Below are 21,244 nucleotides of genomic sequence, written 5' to 3'. Positions count from 1 at the left end.
GGGCGGGGACAGTGCTTGCACCTCAGAGCATCCGAGTGTCGGGCGGGCACAGTGCTTGCACCTCGGAGCATCCGAGTGTCGGGCGGGGACAGTGCCTGCTGCTCTCCACGTGCTGTGCTGTGGAGCTGACCTGAGATTTCCTTGGACAGAGAAAAGAGCAATGCAGAGAGGTCCCCACGTTGGCATGGAAACAAAGCCTGTTGTTCTGTGTTTACTTGGTGTGGGGTCCCAGTTCATGTATGGGTCAATTAGCACATATGTCGGGTTCATCTCTGGTTTATTACGGAATTTTCTGTGAGCGGTGGGGTGGGGAGGGCGGTTGTTTCCTGGAGTTTGGTGCAGCTGAGGGTCTCGTTGGCTGAGGGGGTAAATCTGGAAGCAGCACCTTAAATTGGAGGCACAGCATCAAGTCTGTGACTGGGAACGTGGGCTCTGAGCCTCTTTGCTGAGGATCTCCTGCCCGTTATTGAAACCTGGGGAGTGAGCAGAGGCCGAAAATGTTTCCCTGCTTCTGTCAACAGCTCGCGTGGGTTCCGGCCCTCGGTCTGCGCCGCTCTGGTGGTGAAGACCGTTGTTCGAGCCCCCTGACCTGCTGGCTGAACATGTGCAGGGCCCCCTGAGCTCTCCCAGAGGTGGGCACACTGAATGGTGCCCGGGGAAAGCCACCACCCAGAGATAGAGCTGTCAAAGTGAGCCCAGCAGCGTGTGCAGGGCTGAGGCCGTGGGTGGGCCTTGGGCACGTGCCTGTGAGCCTGCCTGGGAGAGTGGGGTGCACTGCTGGTTTCACCTCAGGCCTCCCCCTTTATCCATCTTCTTCCCAAGTCCCTTCTCTCTCCCAGGCAGTTCTGCTACCAGTGCCTCAGCTGGGACAGAGTCTCAGCCAGTCATCGGGCTGGTGTCTCGCTCGCTGTCCTTCCCACTGAAGTGACAGGAAGCAGGAGTCGTCCTTATCAGCTCGTGGGGCTGAGTTAAACATGGTGCTCCCGGCTTGTTCACGTGTGCTTGTCTCACGGCGGTTGCCCCGGGTGTGTGTGCGTGTCCCTGCCTGTTGGTGAGGCTGTGAGCGCCGCCCTGTGTGTGGGGAGCAGTTTCGGTCCCTGCGTTAGTCTCTGAGGGCTGTCGTAACAAAGCCCCCAGGCTAGGTGCCTCAACCATAGAAGGTCCTCCCAGTTCTGGAGGCTGGAAGCCCCAGAGCAAGGTGTCGGCAGGGCTGGCTCCTCTGAGGTTCTGCGGGAGGCACTGTCCCATGCCTTCCCCTCCTGCTGCTGTGGCTGCCACAGCGTCGCCCACTCAGTCTCTGTGTCACATGCCTCTTCTCTGTGTGTCTGTGTCCAGATGTCCTTCTTACAAGGACACCAGCCATTGCAGCAGGGCCCCCACATGACTTCATCTTAATGTGATGGCATCTGCAGTGACCCTGTTTCCAAATAAGGTCCTGTTCACAGGTTCCAGGGACCAGAACTCCTGCAAAACTGACGGGTCGCAGTTCGCCGCCCAGCACCCGCCCCGTGCGCAGACACGCCTAGGCACTTCCCTCCCTCTCCCAGGCCTCCCATTTAATTTTCCCGTTTCTCACTCCTCTGGTTCCCATTCTTTCAGCCACACGGCCTCTCCTGCCCCTGCCGCTCTCCTGCTAAGAGCCCCCCTCTCATTTTATGTGGCTGGTCCCGGGCAGACCACCAGACAGCTCAGCGGGCAGCCTGCCACCACCCGGCTGGTTTACTGACCAGCAACTGCCCCCTGGGAAGAGCCACTCTGTGTCCTCTGGTGGCTCTCGGGGTCTCCAGTCACCCTCCCTTCCAGGCAGGTCTGTGTTTTGTTTCCCACCAGTTCAGACCCTGCCCCCCTCTGCCCCGTGTAGATAAGGCTTTCCCTACCTCCTTCCCAGGCCTCACCCCTACCTGACCACGTTGGCCAGCGTGTGGGCGGCCAGTGGGATGACATCGCCAAGCGTCCGGCGGGATCTGACGGGCGGGGCGGGGTGGTGCCTGGCAGCTGGGCCTCCTGCCCTCTGCCTCTGGTGTGCTCCGCCCGACCCTCCACTGCCCCAGTCGAGTGGCCGGTGAGGGAGTTGTCCTGGCAGCGGGAGACAGACCCAGCAGCGCAGCTCTTACCCTTCCCCGCTGGGAGGAAGGGGAGCCCTGGGGTGATTGAAAGGGGGACTTCTGTTCCCTCTGACCCTGTGGAGCAGAGCCGGAGGTTCGATGGCCAGCTGCGCGTTAGGTGCCGGGAGCGAGCCGTGCGCTGCTCCAGCTCAGAGAGCTTTCTTTCTAGCTCTCATTCTGGCCTCCAGTGAGTTAATGATGGTCAGACCTGATGGACCGCAGTGAGCTGGCCACCCTCCCGCTTAAATTACGGGCAAGTGCTCAATCAGATACTAGTTAGAGATATGAGTGCTTAGATGAGCTTTCCAGAGAGCCAGGAGTGGAAGGAAACAGTGTGACAGGCCAGGGGCCAGGGCGCGGCCCACGGAGGGCTCCTGCTTTGCTGGCAGCCTTGGAGAACCACCAGGTACGCGGGGGAAACCTTTACCTGGGGCAAAGGGTTGGGCTCTGCAGGTGTCCTGTGGCTTTGATGTGCCGCTCAGCAGTGACAGGTGTGTCACCCTGGGGAGCAGGCATGGACACCCCAGCAAAGCTGGTGCTACAGAGGCTGCCCACTCGCCAAGCCCCCTGTGCTTGGGTGCGGAGCAGCCCCCAGAACATAGTGCCCCCCCAAGAGAGAACACCCAGGAACAGGACTGTCCTGAGTGAGATGACCCACGTCACTGATCTCACTGGGAACCAGATGCATTACGTGTCCTTCAAGCAGGGGAGAGAGGGACAGAAATCAAGTTTGGTTTTAGGAAGATGAGTATATTTGCATTTCTCGTACTCAAATACAAGGCCGTGAAACACCAGCCCTGCCACGGGAACCGCACTGCCAGGCTCAGCTGCATCGGGGCCTTGGTTTCACATCAAGCCAGAAGGGACCCATGGGGTCTGGAGGATGAGGTGTCGTGGACGAGCCTCCGCAGGAAGCCAGGAGACCTGGGGGCTACTGTCCATTTCGCCCACCTGCCCAGGGAGGTGCCTCAGCCCCGGCTGCGGGTGGGAAACAGTTTTCTCCATGAGAACTCAAACTTGGACCTGCACCTCAGGAATCCAAATGTACGTGACCCGTGGTGGGGAACCCAGGTCCCTGGGCTCACTGGGGAACTTGGCAGTGCCTGTCACAGGACCCCACCCTCAGGGGGTGCCCACAGGAAAGCCAGCCCACTCGGAGAGTCACAGAAGTGAAGCCAGAGGATTAAAAGTAAAGGCAGAACAAGCAGAGGTGGGTCTGAGAAGGAACCGGAGACCTTGTGACAGAGTCACAGTTGACGAAATGAGAAACGAGATGGGTGGGTTGAGGAGTGGGCAGTGCCCAGCTAACCATAGACAGGAAGGGGACACACCGCAGGGGAAGGGCGGGAGGAACCCACGGGGCAGTTCAGCGTGTAGTTAGAGATCTCAGCGGGGAAATAACGGGGAGAGGGAAACTGTGGTGAGATCCTGGTGGAGAATTTTATGCCGTTGACAGAAGGCACGAGTCACCAGATGCTGGGGATGGCACTGAGGCCCAAGGGGGCCTAAAGGAAAATAAATCCACAGTGCACTTCAAAATGGCAGAGGGAGGGGGGTATGACAAGTAGCCCTTCTAAAAGGTAAAGGTCGATGGCCCGCAGAGCAGGGGACGGGGCGGGCGGGATTTACAGCGTGAGCTGACGCCAGGGCAGCGCGGGTGGGCCGGCGGGCGGGGCGGCTGTGCCCGGGTGGAGCGCTGGACCCCGAGCCAGGGCTGCAGCCCCCACTCCGCCCGCAAGGCCCGCGAGCCAGGAGAGCTCGGCCGTGCAGGGGGAGGAGGGACGCGGGCGCCGTCCGACGAGCTGGTAAACAGGTCAGTGAGCCCAAGCGGCTCTGTGAGCGAAAACCAACGGTGATGACCGTGGGGCTTCAGAATGGAGCATAAACACCGGGAGGCAGTAACGCAGACTAGCAATAGGAACTAGGACAGGAGAACCAAGAGGCAAAATAAAAACATTAAGACTGAAGCCATCACTTAAACTTGCAGATTCACAGACTCATAAGTTACGTTAAGTTATGTCTTGTTTGTAAGATTCATGTATTATATATGATCATAAACAGGATTTAAAAATGAAGAGTAGTACTGGGTTAACCAAATGTACTACATTAATGTCAGAAAAATAGTCCTTTAGGCCAAAGCCTTTCACGGTGATTTAAGGAGCAGGTGATGTCGTAAACCTGAAGCGTATTGCACCCAGCGGCTCAGCTCGACAGAATTCCTCGCAGCTGTTCGATGAATAGTCGGCTGACGCAGATCTCATTGGCACTAATAGATAAGCATGTTAAAAACTGGGACAACGCCGTTGACAAGCGTATTCTTATGGGCATGTGTACACAACACCTGCACTGAGCAATTAGCGGAAACGTTCCTACCGGTCAGATGTGACCATTTACAGGAACCGATGCTGCACTGGGCTCAAAGCAGCTCTGAGTGGGATCGAAGAATCGCCGTCACACAGGCTGTGTTGTCACGACTGCGGTTACAGCACATTGTCAGACGCAGACCAAAGGAATAAGCTTATCGTAAACTGGCCTGTTAAGGTTCACAGAATTCATAGGAAACAAGTTCTGGAGCCAGGTGCCTGCCTCTGCTTCTCCAGACGGGCCACAGCCCAGGAGAGGATGTGATTCAGGGGGATGCTCCTGGGAGAGCAGGAAGGTCGGCTGCGGAGGCCGCTCAGTCACATGTAAGCCCAGTGAACCACTGCCGGGGAGGTCAGTCTCTGGCGATGCACACAGGAGCCGGGGGTTGAAGGACAACAAGCTCTCCTGCGTTTCTCGTCTGTGTTCATTTCACTGCTGGGAGGCGACCTCTTTTCCCTGATCTTCCAATCCAGAGAGTTCGAATCCCCTCCAGCGTTACCCTAATCCACCCCGTCTCCCTGGGGCACCAGCCCGGTGGCATCATCCCTTCCTGTTGCCCTCCGCAGTCAGGAGCTGCCCCCAGTGAGGGGCCTTGGGAGGCCCGAGAGGTGAGTCCAGGCAGTGACTGTAGCTACAAGAAAAAGATTATAATGTAAACTGCAAGGTACTTGGGTCTGACCAACCATATGGAAATTAAATAAACTAACTTATTGGTTGGCTAAAGAAGAAGTTGACAGGAAGCTTCACATTTAATGCATACGTTAGAAAAGGAAAAGATAGGAAATTCGTTACCTGCGGAAATCAGAGAAAGAGCAACAGTACAAAGATTTGAGCGGACACTACAGGAGGGGCGCCCAGTGGCCGGACTTCCCCAGGGTTGCAAGCTCATGAGGCGTTCTTGAGGCGGAAACTAAATAACAGCGTCCTTGTCAGACTGGCAGACACTTTAAAGCCCCCAAACACCAAACATGGCAGAGCTGTGGGACAGCACCTTACTGTGACATCATTAGTGGGGTGCAGATGGTTTGAGCACTCCTGAGACCTAGAGAAACGAACGACTTCAAGGCCTTCCCTTTCGAGGGACTGTTTTTGTACGTGTGCAGGCTGACCTCCAATACAGCAGGTCGTTAAACGCCTGTTTGTACTAGCAAAGTCTTCACACGGCTCACTGCAGCTCAGTTGGAAAATGGGTAAAGAAATTGTGGTTTGTGTACAGTGAAATGTTATACAGTAATTAAAATAAGTGAACTGCATCAACAGAGATAAACCCGAAGGTGACTGTGAGTGAAAAAGCATAAAACAACTAGCAAAGATGTTCTTTCAGGGAGAGGTTTTAAAACTACGAAGTAATTTAAATATGCATTGGAATAGTGAGTACCCTTTCTCTGGAGAGGGAGGGAGAAATAAGGGAAGGGTGGGCTTTAGTTGCATTGTAGAATGTTTTATTTTTTAAAAAGTGTTGTAAGTCAAATATGGCAAAATGTGAGCATAAAATCTTGATGATGTTGTGCACATGGGTACTATTATATTCATATCTAGTTTTTGTATGTTTGCAACATTTCAGTATTGTTAAATCAAAGAATTGCTCTTGAACAAAACAGGCAGAAGGACATATGAGCAGTATGCATTTTTAAAGTAAAAGGCTATATTATTTGAAGAAGATACCTACACAGAAAGTCCAAGACAATTAACTCAAACTATTATAGCTGAAAAGATAGTCAGGTGACAAGGTAAAAGGACAGAACACCAGGCCCCCGAAGATGCTCCCGTCCCTGTCCCCGGAGCCTGTGACTACGTCACCTTTCTCAACACGGACTTTTCAGGTGGGACGGGGCAAAGGATTTTGAGATGGGAGGTGATCCTGCGTGATCCAGGTGGGCCCAGTGTGATCACAGAGGTCCTTACAAGGGGGTGCCAAGAGGGTCAGAGGAGACCCTGGCTGCAGGTGTCATAGGAAGCAGAGGTTGGAGTGATGTAACGAAGCCAGGAAAGGAGGGGAGAGACCCCCCCGTGCCTCCGGAACGTCCTGCCGTGACTGACCTGAGGACTTCTGACCTCCAGAACTGCAAGATAAATTTGTGTTGCTTTATGCTACTAAATTTGTGCTAATTTGTTACAGCAGCAACAAGAAATTAGTACACTATCTAGACATCTAATAGTGTTCATGTAAGCCTCAAACCACTTACATGGAAATAATAGAAATAAAACCAATTCACTCAATAGTAAGGAAAATTACAGCATGCCTAGAAAACTGTCTAAAAACAATGCGAAGATGTGTCTGAAGAAAATGACAAAGCTTTTCTGAACAGATGTGAAGGTCTGAACTGGAGACATAGGCCTTGGCTTCCCAGCTCCACCTAGGAGGCGGTTTTGTACAAACATCTGTGAAGCAGTTCTCCTTCCACACCCCGTGTCTGCAGGAGCTCATCAGGATGCTCCCAAATGAATGTTAGAAACTAGCCTGAAAAAGAAACATTTGTTACTCCTTTTTAAAAAATCATCACCAGAGGATATGTTTATTTATTTTAGAGAGAAAGGAAGGGGGGCAATGGGGGGGGAGAGAAACATTGATCGGTTGCCTCCTGAACATACCCCGACGGGGGATCAAACCTGGGGGTGTGCCCTGACCAGGAATCGAACCTGCAACCCCCTCGGTGCACGGGACGATCCTCTGACCCAGCCACCTGGCCGCGGCCATTTCTTACCCTTGATGTCTCAATGTATTTTAGTCATAATTGAACATCTGTGATGTTGCCATAGCCTGCCAGGCTCAGTGGGGTGGGAGGGTTAGAAATACATGGGCAGCCAGGGTAACGATCCCCTGCGAAGGGGATCCTCTGCCAGAGACTTGGGCCCTTGAGAAAGCAAAGGTCCGAGCTGGAGGCGGGAGGAGAGTGCCAAGACCCCACGCGTGCACTGCATCAGTTCTCGGGATTCGCCTCTGCTGCCGGTGGACCAAGGGAGGCCGGCTTCGGGGCGCGTGTCCACCTAGTTGAGGGGGCGGGGGACCTGTGTAAATGCGCGCCTTGGGCTCCAGCTGCGCCGCCTTCCCCGGCCGGCCTCCCTGGGAAGGAGGCTCAGCAGGGCGGCCCCTCTCCTTTGCCCGACTTCACCCCTGGTGCCCCTCCTCCGGCGTTTCCTGACTCCGGGGCTCCTCGGGGACTGGGACCATCACCACTCCCTAGTTCCAGACGGTTTCACCAAAGAGAGACCCCGTTCCCATTAAGAGTCACTCCCTAACTCCCCCCCAGGCTGGCAGCCGCTCTGTTTTCTGTCTGCATTGGCCTGTTTCGGACGCTTCATAGAAACACACGAACGAGGAGGGTGCCTTGATGACCGAGTCCCTGCTGTGAGGGGCTTGGTCCCAGTGCAGGTGGAGTTTTCCGTCCTGCCAGCTGCCTCCGCAGCGTCCGCACTGTAGATGCTGGCACCACCTCCGAGGTAAGCTTGGCTCTCACTCCAGCAAGTGGCTTCCCAGTGTTGAATAGGGGTTGACACCAAGCTGCCTGCGCCCCAGCGGAGGGTCGAGCAGGAGCCCACCTCCCGTTCCACACTCTCCGAGCCGACGTCTAAACGGTTGTCAACGTGTCAGTCAGGGGTGCAGAAGATGCTGCTGAGGGAAATGAGGGGAACACTGAAGAAGAATTCCACGTTTCCATACCCATTTGATGTAAAAAAGGTATTCTTGCAAAGAAGTAGATGCTGAGGGTCGGTTCACAGTAATTGGACAGCCCAGTGTCTCCCCAGGTTCCCTTCTGAGTTGTACCCAAGGAACCTTAACTTTCTTCTGACCATGCCCCTCCCTCCCTCCCTGTCTCCCTCCCTCCCTGTCTCCCTCCCTCCCTGTCTCCCTCCCTCCCTCCTTCCCTCCCTCCCTTTCTAGACAAATGTCTCCTGTGTTGGGGAAGAATGCTTCTATGTTTTACAAGGTACTTAACTGGTCAGTGGCGATGTCCCAAGTCGATGTGTGCAAATGCCCTAACAGTGGAGGGAGGTGGTGGCAGAGGGACTGGAGCCAACCCCTGTGGGTGAGAGGACAGTTGGCGGAGACCTCTGTGTGCCGGGCCTCAGAGCCCAGGCCTGCTCGGGCACGGGAGTGAATGAAGACCGTTTGTCCTCAGTGTGACCCTTCTTGCTTAGAGCGTCCCTTCGGGGGCTGTCACTGCCATTTCAGCTACCTTCCTGCTTTGTGTCATCCATAAGGATTCTCTTCGACAATTTAATTGAGAAAAGAGCTGGCTAGGAAAGAATCAAGGTAGAACCTAATGATATTATTTATTAACAATGATAATCATACATAATAATCAGTGTGGCTTAGTGACGCCTCTCCAGACAGCTATCTGTCTGATCTCCCTTGTGAAGGAAAAACCATCCCTTCGTCTTGAAACCCACGGCCTCCCACGCCCTCGGCTACCTCCAGCCGCCCACGTGGAGAGGGGCCGTCACCCATCTGCGAAACTCACCCAGAGGGTCCCCTGGAATACCTGTAATTTTCTGTCAGGTAAATCAGTAATAACAGAGACATGACATCTTTCCACTTTATTTTTTTTAAAAGTATAGGGACCAACCAGAAGTCAGGCCAAAGGATTCAGAACATGAATATGTTTTGTCGTCATTTTCAGACGGAGCTGTTATCCCAGTTTTGTCTGAAGTGAGTCTGTCTCCTGATGATTGATTGTCTTGTCTGTCTGGCTGTTTTTTTGTTTTTTGTTTTTTAATGTACTAGGGGATTTTAGCTTTTTTTTTTTTAAATTCTCACCCAAGGATATATTTTTATTGATTTTAGAGAGGAAAGGAGAGAGAGAAACATGGATGTGAGAGAGAAACATCAGTCAGTTGCCTCCCATACGTGCCCCCACTGGGGATCAAGCCCACAAGCTAGGTGTGTGCCCTGACGGGAACTGAACCCACGACTCTTCGATGTGCGGGACAATGCTCCGACGCGCGGAGCCACCGGAAGGGCTTCCCGGGTGTTTACCTTCAGAGAATAACCTCCAGCCCCTGACCTACACCCCCCACACATTACACCCCCACACTCCACACCCAACGCCCCACTGCTCCCACACCCTCCCCCCCATCTGTTTTACCTCCTTCTGTTCCCACTGCCTGTGTTGCCAGCTGCGCCCAGGGCAGGGCTTCCAGCCCGGCTCCATCTGCGGTCTGGGTGTTCCCTGTAGAGCCGGGTGGGGAACGTCTGGCCCACGGGCAGTATACAGCCGGCTAATTCTTTTTTTTTCTTTTTAACTTTATTTATTTATTTGCTGAAGGGATAATTCCAAATGGATGAATCTAATTTGTGTGCTTTTTTTTTAACTTTTAAATTTTATTTTTGTTTAAAATATTACAGATGTCCCTTTTTCTCCCCAATGACCGGCTCCACCCCATCCCATCCCCCTCCCCAGTCCCCCTCCCATGCATTGTCCGTGTCCTTGGGTTGTGCATATGTGCATATAAATTCTTTGGTTACTCTCTCCCCCTCCACCCATCCGCTCTCCTCCATCCCTCTGACATTTGTCAGTCTGATCTGTGCTTCCATGTCATTGAATCTATTCTGTTCATCAGTTTATTAAGCTCTTTAGATTCCATGTATAAGCGAGATCATGTGATGTTTGTCTTTCTCTGCCTGGCTTATTTCACTCAGCATAATACTCTCCAGGTCCTTCCACACTGTCCCTAAGGATACGAGATCCTTCTTCTTTATAGCTGCGTAGTATTCCATGGTGTGAATGTCCCACAGCTTTTTATCCGCTCATCTACTGATGGGCACTTGGGCTGCTTCCAGATCTTAGCTATTATAAACTGTGCTGCTATGAACATAGGGGTGCATATATTCTTTTTTTTTTTTTTTTTAATATATCTTTATTGATTTCAGAGAGAGGAAGGGAGAGGGAGAGAGAGAGATAGAAGCATCAATGATGAGAGAGTCATTGATCGAGCCCACAACCCAGGCATGTGCCCTGACCGGGAATCGAACCCCGATCGCCTGGATCCTAGGTCGATGCTCAACTGCTGAGCCACGCCTGGCTGGGCAGGGGTGCATATATTCTTTCTGATGAGTGTTTCAGGATTCTTAGGATATATTCCTAAGAGTGGAATCACTCAATCAAAGGGCAGCTCCATCTTTAATTTTTTGAGGACCCTCCACACTGTTTTCCACAGTGGCTGCCCCGTCCGCATTCCCACCAGCAGTGCACCAGGGCTCCCCTTTCCCCACACCCTCGCCAGCACATGTTGTTTGTTGATTTGTTGATGGAGCCATTCTGACAGGTGTGAAGTGATACCTCATTGTGGTTTCAATTTGCATTCTCTGATGATTAGTGACATCGAGCATTTTCTTATGTGTCTCTTGGCATCTGTGTGTCCTCTTTGGAGAAGTGTCTATTCAGGTCCTTTGCCCATTTCTTAATTGGGTTGTTTGTCTTCCTCATGCTGAGTAATATGAGTTCTTTGTACACTTTGGAAATTAGCCCCTTATCAGATGCATCCTTGGCAAATATGTTTTCCCAGACCGTGGGGTTCCTTTGTATTTTGAGGCTGTTTTCTTTTGCTGTGCAGAAGCTTTTAGTTTGATGTAGTCCCATATGTTTATTTTTTCCTTTGTTTCTCTTGCCCTAGGAGATGTATCAGTGAAAATTCCACTACGTGGGATGTCTGTGACTTTACTGCCTATGTTTTCTTCCAGGATTTGTATTGTTTCATGACTTACATTTAAGTCTTTTATCCATTTTGAGTTTATTTCTGTGTATGGTGAAGTTGGTGGTCTAGTTTCATTCTTTTGCATGTATCTGTCCAGTTTTCCCAGCACCACTTACTGAAGAGACTGTCCTTACTCCATTGGATGCTCTTTGCTCCTTTGTCAAATATTAACTGACCATAGTGGCGTGGGTCTATTTCTGGGGTTTGTGTTCTGTTCCATTGATCTCTATGCCTGTTGTTGTACCGATACCGGGCCGTTTTGATTACAGTGGCTTTGTAATACAGTTTGAAGTCGGGTAGTGTGATCCCTCCCACTCTGTTCTTTGTTCTCAAGATGGCTGCAGCTATTTGGGGTCTTTTTTGGTTCCATATAAATTTTCGAAATGTTTGTTCTAGGTCTGTGAAATATGCTGTTGGTATTTTCATAGGAATTGCATTAAATTTATAAATTGCTTTGGGTAGTATGGACATTTTAATGATATTAATTTTCCAATCCATGAGCATGGTATATTCTTCCACTTGTTTAAATCTTCCTCTGTTTCTTTTTTTCAGTGTCATGTAGTTTTCCGAGTACATGTCTTTTACATCCTTGTTTATGTTTATTCCTAGGTATCGTATTTTTTTGAGTTGCAATGGTAAATGGTATTTTTTTTTTAGTTTCTCTCTCTGAAAGTTCCTTGTTGGTGTATAAGAATGCCATTGATTTCTGGATGTTGATTTTGTATCCAGCTACCTTCCAAATTCGTTTATCAAATCTAGTAGTACTTTGATGGGGTCTTTAGGGTTTTCTATGTACAGTATCATGTCATCAGCAAATAATGGCAGTTTTACTTCCTCCTTTCCAATTTGAATACCTTTTATGTTTTCCTCCTGTCTGATGGCTGTGACGAGGACTTCCAGTACTATGTTGAATAAGAGGGTGAAAGTGGACATCCCTGTCTTGTTCCTGTTTTTAATGGAAATGGTTTTAATTTTTGCCCATTGGGTATGATGCTGGCTGTAGGTTTGTCATATACGGCCTTTATTATATTGAGGTATGATCCCTCTATTCCCACTTGCTGAGAGTTTTTATCAGAAATGGGTGCTGGATTTTGTTGAATGCTTTTTCTATTGATATGATCATGTGATTTCTGTACTTCATTTTATTTATGTGATGTATCACCTTTATTGATTTGCGGATGTTGTACCAGCCTTGCATCCCCAGAATAAATCCCACTTGGTCGTGGTGTATGATCTTTTTAATGTATTGCTGGGTACAGTTTCCTAGTATTTTAGTGAGGATTTTAGCATCTATGTTCATCAGGGATATTGGCCTGTAATTTTCTTTCTTTGTAGTGTCTTTATCTGGTTCTGGGATTAGGATGATGCTGGCCTCATAAAAAGAGTTTGGGAGTCTTCCCTCCTCTTGAATTTTCTGGAATAGTTTGAATAGAATAGGTGTTAATTCTTCTTTGAATGTTTGGTAAAACTCACCTGTAAATCCATCTGATCCATGACTTTTGTTTGCTGGAAGTTTTTTGATTACTGCTTCAATTTCATTAGTTGTTATTGGCCTATTTAGGTTTTGTGCCTCTTCTTGATTCAGCTTTGGAAGGTTGTATGTTTCTAGGAACTTGTCCCTTTCCCCCATGGTGTCCAATTTGTTGGCATATAGTTGCTCATAGTATTTTCTTAAAAACCTTTGTATTTCAGTTGGGTCCATTGTTATATCACCTCTTTCATTTGTGATTTTATTTATTTGTGTCCTCTCTCTTTCTTAGTGAGTCTGGCTAAAGGTGCATCAGTCTTATTTACCTTTTCAAAGAATCAGGTCTTGGTTTCATTGATTTTTTGTATTGTTTTTTTAGTCTCTATGTCATTCATTTCTGCGCTGATTTTTATTATTTCCTTCCTTCTACTTCCTCGGGGCTTTTCTTGCTCTTCTCGTTCTAGTTCTTTTAGTTGTTGTGTTAGATGGTTCATTAGATCTTTTTCTTGTTCCTTGAGATAGGCCTGTAATGCTATGAATTTTCCTCTCAGGACTGCTTTCGCCGTGTCCTATAGATTTTGGCGCTTGTTGTCTGTTCATTTTCGTTACTTTCCATGAAGTGTTTAATAACATGCTATTTAGCCTCCATGTGTGTGAATATTTTTGAGTTTTTTTTTATAGTGGTTGATTTCTAGTTTCATGGCATTGTGATCCAAGAAGATGCTTGATATGATTTCAATCTTCTTGTATTTGTAGAGACTTGCCCTGTGCCCTAACATGGGGTCTATTTTTGAGAATGTTCCATGTGCACTTGAGAAGAATGTGTATTCTGCTGCTTTGGGGTGAAATGTTCTGTAAATGTCAATTAAATCCACTAGGCCTAGTGAGTCATTTAAGGTCTGTGTTTCCCTGTTGATTTTTTGTCTTGATGATCTGTCCAGTGCTGACAGTGGGGTGTTTAAGTCCCCCACTATGATTGTGTTGCTGTCAATCTCCCTCTTAAAGTCCCCCAAGAAATTTTTTATGTGTTTAGGTGCTCCTATATTAGGTGCATAAATGTTTATAAGGGTTATTTCCTCCTGTTGGATTGACCCCTTTAGTATTATGTAGTCACCATCTTTGTCTCCTGTTATGGTCTTTACTTTGAAGTCTATTTTGTCAGAAATAAGAATTGCCACTCCAGATTTCTTTTCCTTTCCATTTGCTTGGAATATTTTACTCCACCCCTTCACTTTTAGCCTGTGTGAATCTTTTGCTCTCAGGTGGGTCTCCTGTACACAGCATATATTTGGGTCCTGTTTTCTTATCCATTCAGCTACCCTGTGTCTTTTGATTAGACCATTTATTCCGTTTACATTTAAGGTTACTATTGATATCAACTTATTTAATGCCATTTTTCCCCCTTTCTGCTGATGTACCTTTCTCTCACTATTCCTTCTTTTTCTTAAAGCAGTCCTTTTAGCATTTCTTGCAATGCTGGTTTAGTGGTACTGAACTCCTTTAGCCTTTTTTTGTCTGGGAAGCTCTTTATTTCACCTTCAATTCCAAATGATAGCCTTGCTGGATAAAGCCGACTTGGTTGCATGTTCTTGCTCTTCATTACTTGCAGAACTTCATGCCACTCCCTTCTGGCCTGAAGAGTTTCTGTTGAGAAATCAGCTGTTAGCCTTATGGGGGTTCCCTTATAGGTCACTGCTTGTCTCTCTCTTGCAGCCCTTAATATTTTCTCTTTGTCTTTGACATTTGCAATTTTAATTATGATGTATCTTGGAGTGGGTCTCTTTGGGTCCCTCTTGTTTGGAACCCTCTGTGCTTCCTGAACTTGTGTGGATTTCTCCTTCGCCAGCCTAGGGAAGTTTTCTGTCATTATTTCCTCCACCAAGTTCTCTATCCCTTGTTCTCTTTCCTCTCCCTCTAGCACTCCTGTAATGCGAATGTTGTTTCGCTTCATGTTATCCCACAGCTCCCTTAGACTACCCTCTTGCTTTTTAAGTGTTTTTACTTTTTGCTGCTCTGATTGATTTTTTTCTACATTGTCTTCTAAGTCACTTACTCTATCCTCTGCTTCATTGAGCCTGCTTTTAATTCCTTCCAGTGCATTCTTGATATCAGATACAGAATTCTTTATTTCTGTCTGAGTTTTGTTTATGGTATGTATCTCTTTTTTCATGTTTTCACTAAGGTCCTCGATCTGCTCATCTAGTGTCTTCTTAATCAATACTTCATAATCAATACTCTCATCTCCGTTTCTGATAACTTGCTTAACTCCATCTCATCGAAGTCTTTTTCTGGCAATGTCTCCTTTTCTTTAATTTGGGGGTTGTTTCTTTGTCTCCCCGTTTTGGTAGGATTTAGTGTTTGTATCTATATATTAGATATATTTGCTGTTTTCCAGTCTTGTGGGATGGGATTTTGTCTTGTGGGTCCAGTGGAGCCCAGAGATGTGTTTTCCTTATACTTCTGAGCTCTGTGCTTTAAGCGTGTCCCTCTTGTGGGTGTCCCTTTTGTGGTTTCTTTATGTTCTCCTGTTGTGGTTGGGTCTAGATTGTCATTGATCAGTCGTTGGGAGGACCCTCCTCTCAGGTTGGCTAAGTGTGTCTCAGCCCCAACCTTGTTGTGGAAGCTGTTGTACGGGTGCTGCAAGGCAGGACAATACACAACTAAACTTCCAGGAAACAAGAGGTACTTACAAAATATCTTGACAGTCACAATGAAAACAACCCACGTGAAAATAGAACTGGGGAGTAAAGGGAGAACACAGAGACACAAAAATTAAGCTTAAAAAAAGAGAGAAAAGTAATGCTTAGAGAGATGTTTATTGTTGTTAATAGTGGTGAAAATTTAGAAAATATACTAAAATGTGAAGCTACTGGGAGATAACCGAGGCAGAGAAAAGATTCTGTAAGAAGGGCCAGCAAAAAATTGAGGGAGAGAATAGGAATAAGGTAATAGTTGAAAATGAGAAAACAAAAATACAATAAAGAGAATAAGAGAAACTAACAATCGAACAAAAATACAGGAAGACAGAAGGGGGGATAATGAAAGAACGAAAGAAAGTAGATAAAGAAAAAAGAAAAAGAAAGTTATGCCAATGGATGGAGAGGAGAGAGCAATGAAGCCCAGGCAGGGAGGTAGTCCAGTAAGAGGTTTGGGGAAACTATAGAGGAAAGTAGTAAACTTGGTTATAATGATAAAGTCCGAGTCGTTAAGCAGGGATATCAAGAAAGTCTTGATAGTAGAAGCAAGGATACAACAAAACAAAGCAGATAACCAAAACAAAGCTAAAAACAAGCTAAGCAAGACAAAATTATTTTATAAAAGAGAGAAAAAAATTTAGTTAAAAAATGTTTAAAAAAAAAAAAACTAAAAAAGAAGAAAAAATTTTTCCCCCTTTCTCGTCTTCCTAAGGAAAAAAGAGAAAAAACAAACAAACACACAAACAAAAAACAAAAAAACAATAAAACCAAAATAAAACAAAACAAAAAAACAGAAGAGAAAAAGACAATCAGGTGAGTCTTTTCTGGAGAGCTTATGTTGTGTGAGGCTCACTGTTTTGTGGGCTGATTTCAGTTCTCCTGGGAGGTGCTTGTGTGTCAGCCAATGTGAGGAGCGTCTAGGTTTGGCTCTGGTGTCCTTAGGTAGATGGTTGATCTGAGGCTCTCCGTGGACCACCTCCTCTTGTCAACTATTTTGCAGCCTTGTGGTTGCCTGGTCTTGCTCCAGAGTCTTCTGTAGAGTCTTTAGGGTGCAGGGTGGCTAGTGTAGCCCAGGGTGTCACTCCTGTTAGAGGTGTCGCTGTCAGGCACTCGCTGTGGGGAAGTTTGTCTGTGCTCCACTGCCAGCTCCTCAGCCCCCACCCTGTCCTCTGATTCTAGTTCCCCAGGCTCTGTCCTGCTGCAGCTACAGATTGATTTCAGCCTGTTGCCTCTTCTGTCTGGGCCGTTTCAGCAGCCAGGGCCCAGTGGGTTCGATTAAGAACACATTCTGGTGGGCCCTTTGCCTGCCCAGCCCCCAGCAGGGTTTTCAGCGTTTCCTCCAGTTCCCAAACCACAGTCCCTGAGGGTCTTGTTCTTGTGATGTCCCCCTGTGAGCTGCTCTCCCTTCCCCCTCGGGACTGTGCCCTGCGGGGTGTCTGGGGCCTCAGTGAGCGGGACCCGCCCCTTTCCTGTTGGGGGTGGTGCTCTCCGCTGCAGGAGAGGCCGGCGGGCTCCGCCCCTCCCTGCTCAGCTCTGGTTGGCTGGTCGCACCAGGCCCGCCCCTCAGACCGCCCACTGAGCAGACCCCAATCCCAGCCTCTGCTGGTCTGTTCCCCAGTGCCCGCGGGAAGGTGGGAGGCACTTCCGAGATCAAACTCGCAAATGCACAACGCAACACATAGGCAGAGAGTCTGCCCTGCAAGGTCCCGCCACCCACTCGCCAAGGCCCCCAGCGGGAGGGGACGCACAGTCAGCTCCATGCAGCTCTCCACACTGCTGGTCTGAGCAAAGCTGGGGCGGCTCCACGCGCCACCATGGGCCCCTCAGGGCCGGTCACAGGTCCCCACCTCTCAGCACCCGGAGCCCAGGGTGGGCAGACACCCTCAGGGCTGGTCACAGATCCCAGCCTCTCAGCACCCGGAGCCCAGGGTGGGCGGACACTGTCAGGGTTGGTCACAGATCCCAGCCTCTCAGCACCCGGAGCCCAGGGTGGGCAGACACCCTCAGGGCTGGTCACAGATCCCAGCCTCTCAGCACCCGGAGCCCAGGGTGGGCGGACACTGTCAGGGCTGGTCACAGATCCCAGCCTCTCAGCACCCGGAGCCCAGGGTGGGCGGACACCCTCAGGGCTGGTCACAGATCCCAGCCTCTGGCACTGGGAGCCCAGGGCGGGAGGGCTCCTCCCCTCCCCCACGCCAGGGGGATTCAGTGCTTTCTGGGGCTCAACACACTGCCCCACAGGGAGGCAGAGGGTCCCCGTGTGCGGGTGCTCAGCACAGTCCTCTGGTCCCTTACCACTCGGGTGCCACAGGCCTTGGGACAGCCTTCCCTGTGGTCGGCACCCCAGCACTAGACGCCAGTCGCAGCCGCCACTAGATACTTTGTTTCCTGGGAAAGCGCCGATCCCTCCGGGACTCACCGCTCCCCTGGGTCCCTCTGCCCTCGACGGGGCTCTCCTTCCCCTCTCAGGGTGTGGGATCCCCGCTTTTGGATGCGGGTCTGCACTCCCGAGGGGAGGGAGCTTTGCAGCCTCCAAGCCTCTGGGCTTGGAGCCCAGTACAGGCTTCAGGGGGGGCTTTCTATGCCCCCCCCTTTACTGGACTCCTTGATGTTTCTTCAGTGCTCCCCACTCAGGTATGTTTCTCTGTTTTTCTCCAGCTGGCTCCATGGGATTTTAGGAGTAAATCGAGTCTGTGGCCGGGAGCGGGGTGCTCTGCTGCTTCTCACAGGGCCGCCAGCTTCCCCTCGCCGCCGTTTCAGCCTGCTAATTCCAGCCTGCTAATTCTTTGGGTCTGGCCCTGTCAAGGCAGCTGCGGGCAGGACTCGAAATTCAATAAATCTAGGAGCTTTTTTCATAGCTAATTTTTAAGTTGATAATTTTGTATGGTCCTCAAATGATGTTATAAATATCCAATGGCTCTTGGCAGAAAAGGCTCCCCACCCTGCTGTAGAGTGTGCGCGCCCGGCGGCTTCCTGCCTCTGAGCCGGGTGCAGTGGATGGAGCCGGGGCTCCACTCAGGCCTGTCTGTCCTGTTCCGTTTCGGCCAGTGATCGGCTTCGTTTTGAGGGTGTCTCTCTGGTTGGCAAGAGGGAGGGTGGACTTTGTGAGCATGAATTTACAGCGTAGATTAGTGAGGTTAGATTAGACTTAGAGCTTGAGAAGAGCATAGTCCGTCTGTATTGCTGGTGGGCTTCGTATTAGCAAGTCCGCCTGCTGCCTAAAGTGCCTGTGACCCGCATCCATGCTCGCGCTGCTGGGCGGCCACGGACGTGCCCGGAGCGGGCCGTGCGAGGCCCAGCCGCGGTTCCCAGGGGTGGGAGGGCGGCGCTCGGCCCCCCGTCGGCTCCTGGCCTGCGGTCCCGGGACCCCGTGTGTCGGTGCCTCACTGTTGAAAGTGCACTGGCTGATGGTGCTGAGAGTGCTGTTCCCGAGAGGAGGCTGGGCTGCCTCACCGGCCGCGCGTGTGTTAGACGGGCTCCCTTCCGGGGGCGTCACGGCTGCTGCCTGAGCTCAGCGCTGGCGAGCCACCGGCATCAGTTAAACGCGGCGTCTTTAGGCGGAAACCCAGGTTGAAGCGAGGGGACGTGTTGTGGGCTGGTGAGCATGCTGTGACCACGGGCTGTCCCCACGGCGCCTCTGTGCCCTGCCTCAGTGTCTGGGCCACATTGTGGGGCAGTTACCGCCGGCCCTGAAGCTCGCTGCGGAGAAGCCACAGCTCCCTGGCTCTCCTGGACAGCGCCCGTTCCTCCCGCCCTCCTGAAGTGTGCTCTTCGCGCCTCTGCTTTGCAGGTTACTTCCTGAGCTTTCTGGAGCCTGTGAACAATATCACCATAGTCCAGGGCCAGACTGCGATCCTGCACTGCAAGGTGGCTGGCCACCCGCCCCCCAGCGTGCGCTGGCTGAAGAACGACGCCCCAGTGGTGCAGGAGCCCCGGCGCGTCATCGTCCGGAAGACCGAGTATGGCTCTCGGCTCCGCATCCAGGACCTGGACACAACAGACACCGGCTACTACCAGTGCGTGGCCACCAACGGGATGAAGACCATCACCGCCACCGGTGTCCTGTTCGTGCGGCTTGGTGAGTGGGGACGGGAGGGGCCGTCAGTCTGCGGCGAGGGAGCCTCAGCCCTGGGTGGCAGAGTCGTTTGCGTTTGAAACGGAGCACACTCGCCAGCAGAGAGGCCTTAGTTCCCGCCGCCTCCATGGTGCCCGAGGCCTTGGCTCACCCTGCTCCCTTTTCACTAGTAAGAAAAGAAAAGGGACACGGTGGACATGCCGGACACGGAACGTAACCCCAGGCACAAAGAGGAGCTGGGAGATTACCCAGCAGGCCGCAGGTCACAAAGTCAGCCTGCGGGAGGCTGCCACACAGCCTGAGGCCCCAGAGACACCTGGCCTGCCGAGAGGAGGGGCGAGAGCCAGCGTGATGACAGCTCTGTACTCTGTGCTGATGGCCGGCGGGAGTGTGCCCCCTTTCATGCCCGTTTTGAGAAGGTCCCTGGCATGCCCCAGCCTGTCACACTAACCTCAAGCCACTCTGTCAACCAATTAGGAAAATAGGTCTGTGAATCAGGGCTGGATGAGGAGAGAAAAAGAGAAAGACAGTAAAAACTCCAAAAGTATGTCCAAAAACCCTGCCTGGTGTGGCTCAGTGGTTAGTCAGCCTGCACACTGAGGTGTCGCGGGTTTAATTTCCGGTCAAGGGCCCGTACCTCGGTTTCAGGTTCAATCCCTGGCCCCTGTTAGGGCGCGTGCAGGAGGCAGCCAATCGAAGTGTCTCACATCGATGTTTCTCTCCCCCCCCTTCCACTCTCTCTCAAAATCAGTGGAAAAAAATCCTCGGGTTAGGATTAACAACAACAACAAAAGCCCCCAAAACATGCCCACATGTTTCTGCACAGACAGGGAGTGCCGCTCCATGTGTGCGGTTTCCGTTCCTGGCTCAGCATCCTGGGCGGGGCAGAGCCTGGCCGAGGGCCACGCACCACCACGGAGCGCCCTGGGCCGGGGCCACCTGCGCCACTGCTGGGCTGGAGAGAAGCTTGATTCCTAATCATGACGTTTTAATAACATGCCGTTTTTTTTATTTTCAGGTCCAACACACAGCCCAAATCATAATTTCCAGTAAGTACCTGATTTCCTCAAACCATGTTCTCCTCCTCTGAGGGTTTCTGTTATGTAAGGATCCAGGTTTTAAGTCCAGTGGCCACATGTGTTTGCTGAATTTGCTGGGCTTTGGCAGGACTTCACACAAGGGTGGCAGTGCGTTCGCTGTGGCATGGAAAACAGTGATGTTGTCCAGTCAGTGTCAGGAGCGATGTCATAAAAACAGGTATTGCTAGTTCATTTCATCTCTCATGACCTTCCAAGCGCCTGGCAGAAGTGTCAGCACACGACCAGGTTGCCGGGGACCCAGCCTGGTGTTCAAACACATTTGGAACCCGGGAGGCAGTTCTCCCTGAAATCCCAGTACCACCCACAGCCGTAGACGGGGTCCAGGCCCAGTTCAGCCTTGAGGAGACTGAGGTTCGGAGCCTGGCTCAGGGTTTTTGCTGAGCCGTGAACTCAGGCCTCTGTTTCCTGGTAGAGTCTTTCCCCCACACCCACCCACCGTGGGAAGATCCCCCTCTGGACCGGGCGGTCTCCTCGTGAGCTGAGAAGAGACTTCAGTGCCGGTGTCTGAGGGAGCAGTGGCGTTGGATTCCTCATTTCCCACCCAGACATATCAGAACCACAGCTTCAGCTCTGTTCTGTGGCTGGCTGGGCCCTGTGTGCCCCTCCGTGCCCCGGGTGCTGCATAAAGCGCTGGCTCTGGGGTGGGCGCACAGCAGGCGCCTCCTGCCCAGGCAGGCTGGGGAGCCATGGTGAGTGTTCCTCCTTAGTCACTCATGCCCATGAGGAGAAAGGGAGTTGCA

General features: G+C 50.9%; 1 protein-coding gene across 1 annotated transcript in view; it reads left to right on the top strand.

Annotated features, from left to right (window-relative positions):
- Positions 1-21,244, top strand: part of ROR2 (receptor tyrosine kinase like orphan receptor 2) — a 212,908-nt gene that overhangs the window by 165,995 nt on the left and 25,669 nt on the right. The window contains exons 3-4 of the mRNA XM_081151342.1: positions 19,120-19,407; positions 20,423-20,453. Coding sequence (XP_081007468.1) covers positions 19,120-19,407; positions 20,423-20,453 — 319 coding nt within the window. The remainder of the gene's footprint in view (positions 1-19,119; positions 19,408-20,422; positions 20,454-21,244) is intronic.

The sequence above is a fragment of the Miniopterus schreibersii genome (genome assembly GCF_964146895.1).
Source record: "Miniopterus schreibersii genome assembly, chromosome: 11".
Taxonomy (NCBI): Eukaryota; Metazoa; Chordata; class Mammalia; order Chiroptera; family Miniopteridae; genus Miniopterus; species Miniopterus schreibersii.
The sequence above is the reverse complement of the archived record's forward strand: the minus strand, read 5'-3'. Positions and strand labels throughout refer to the sequence as shown.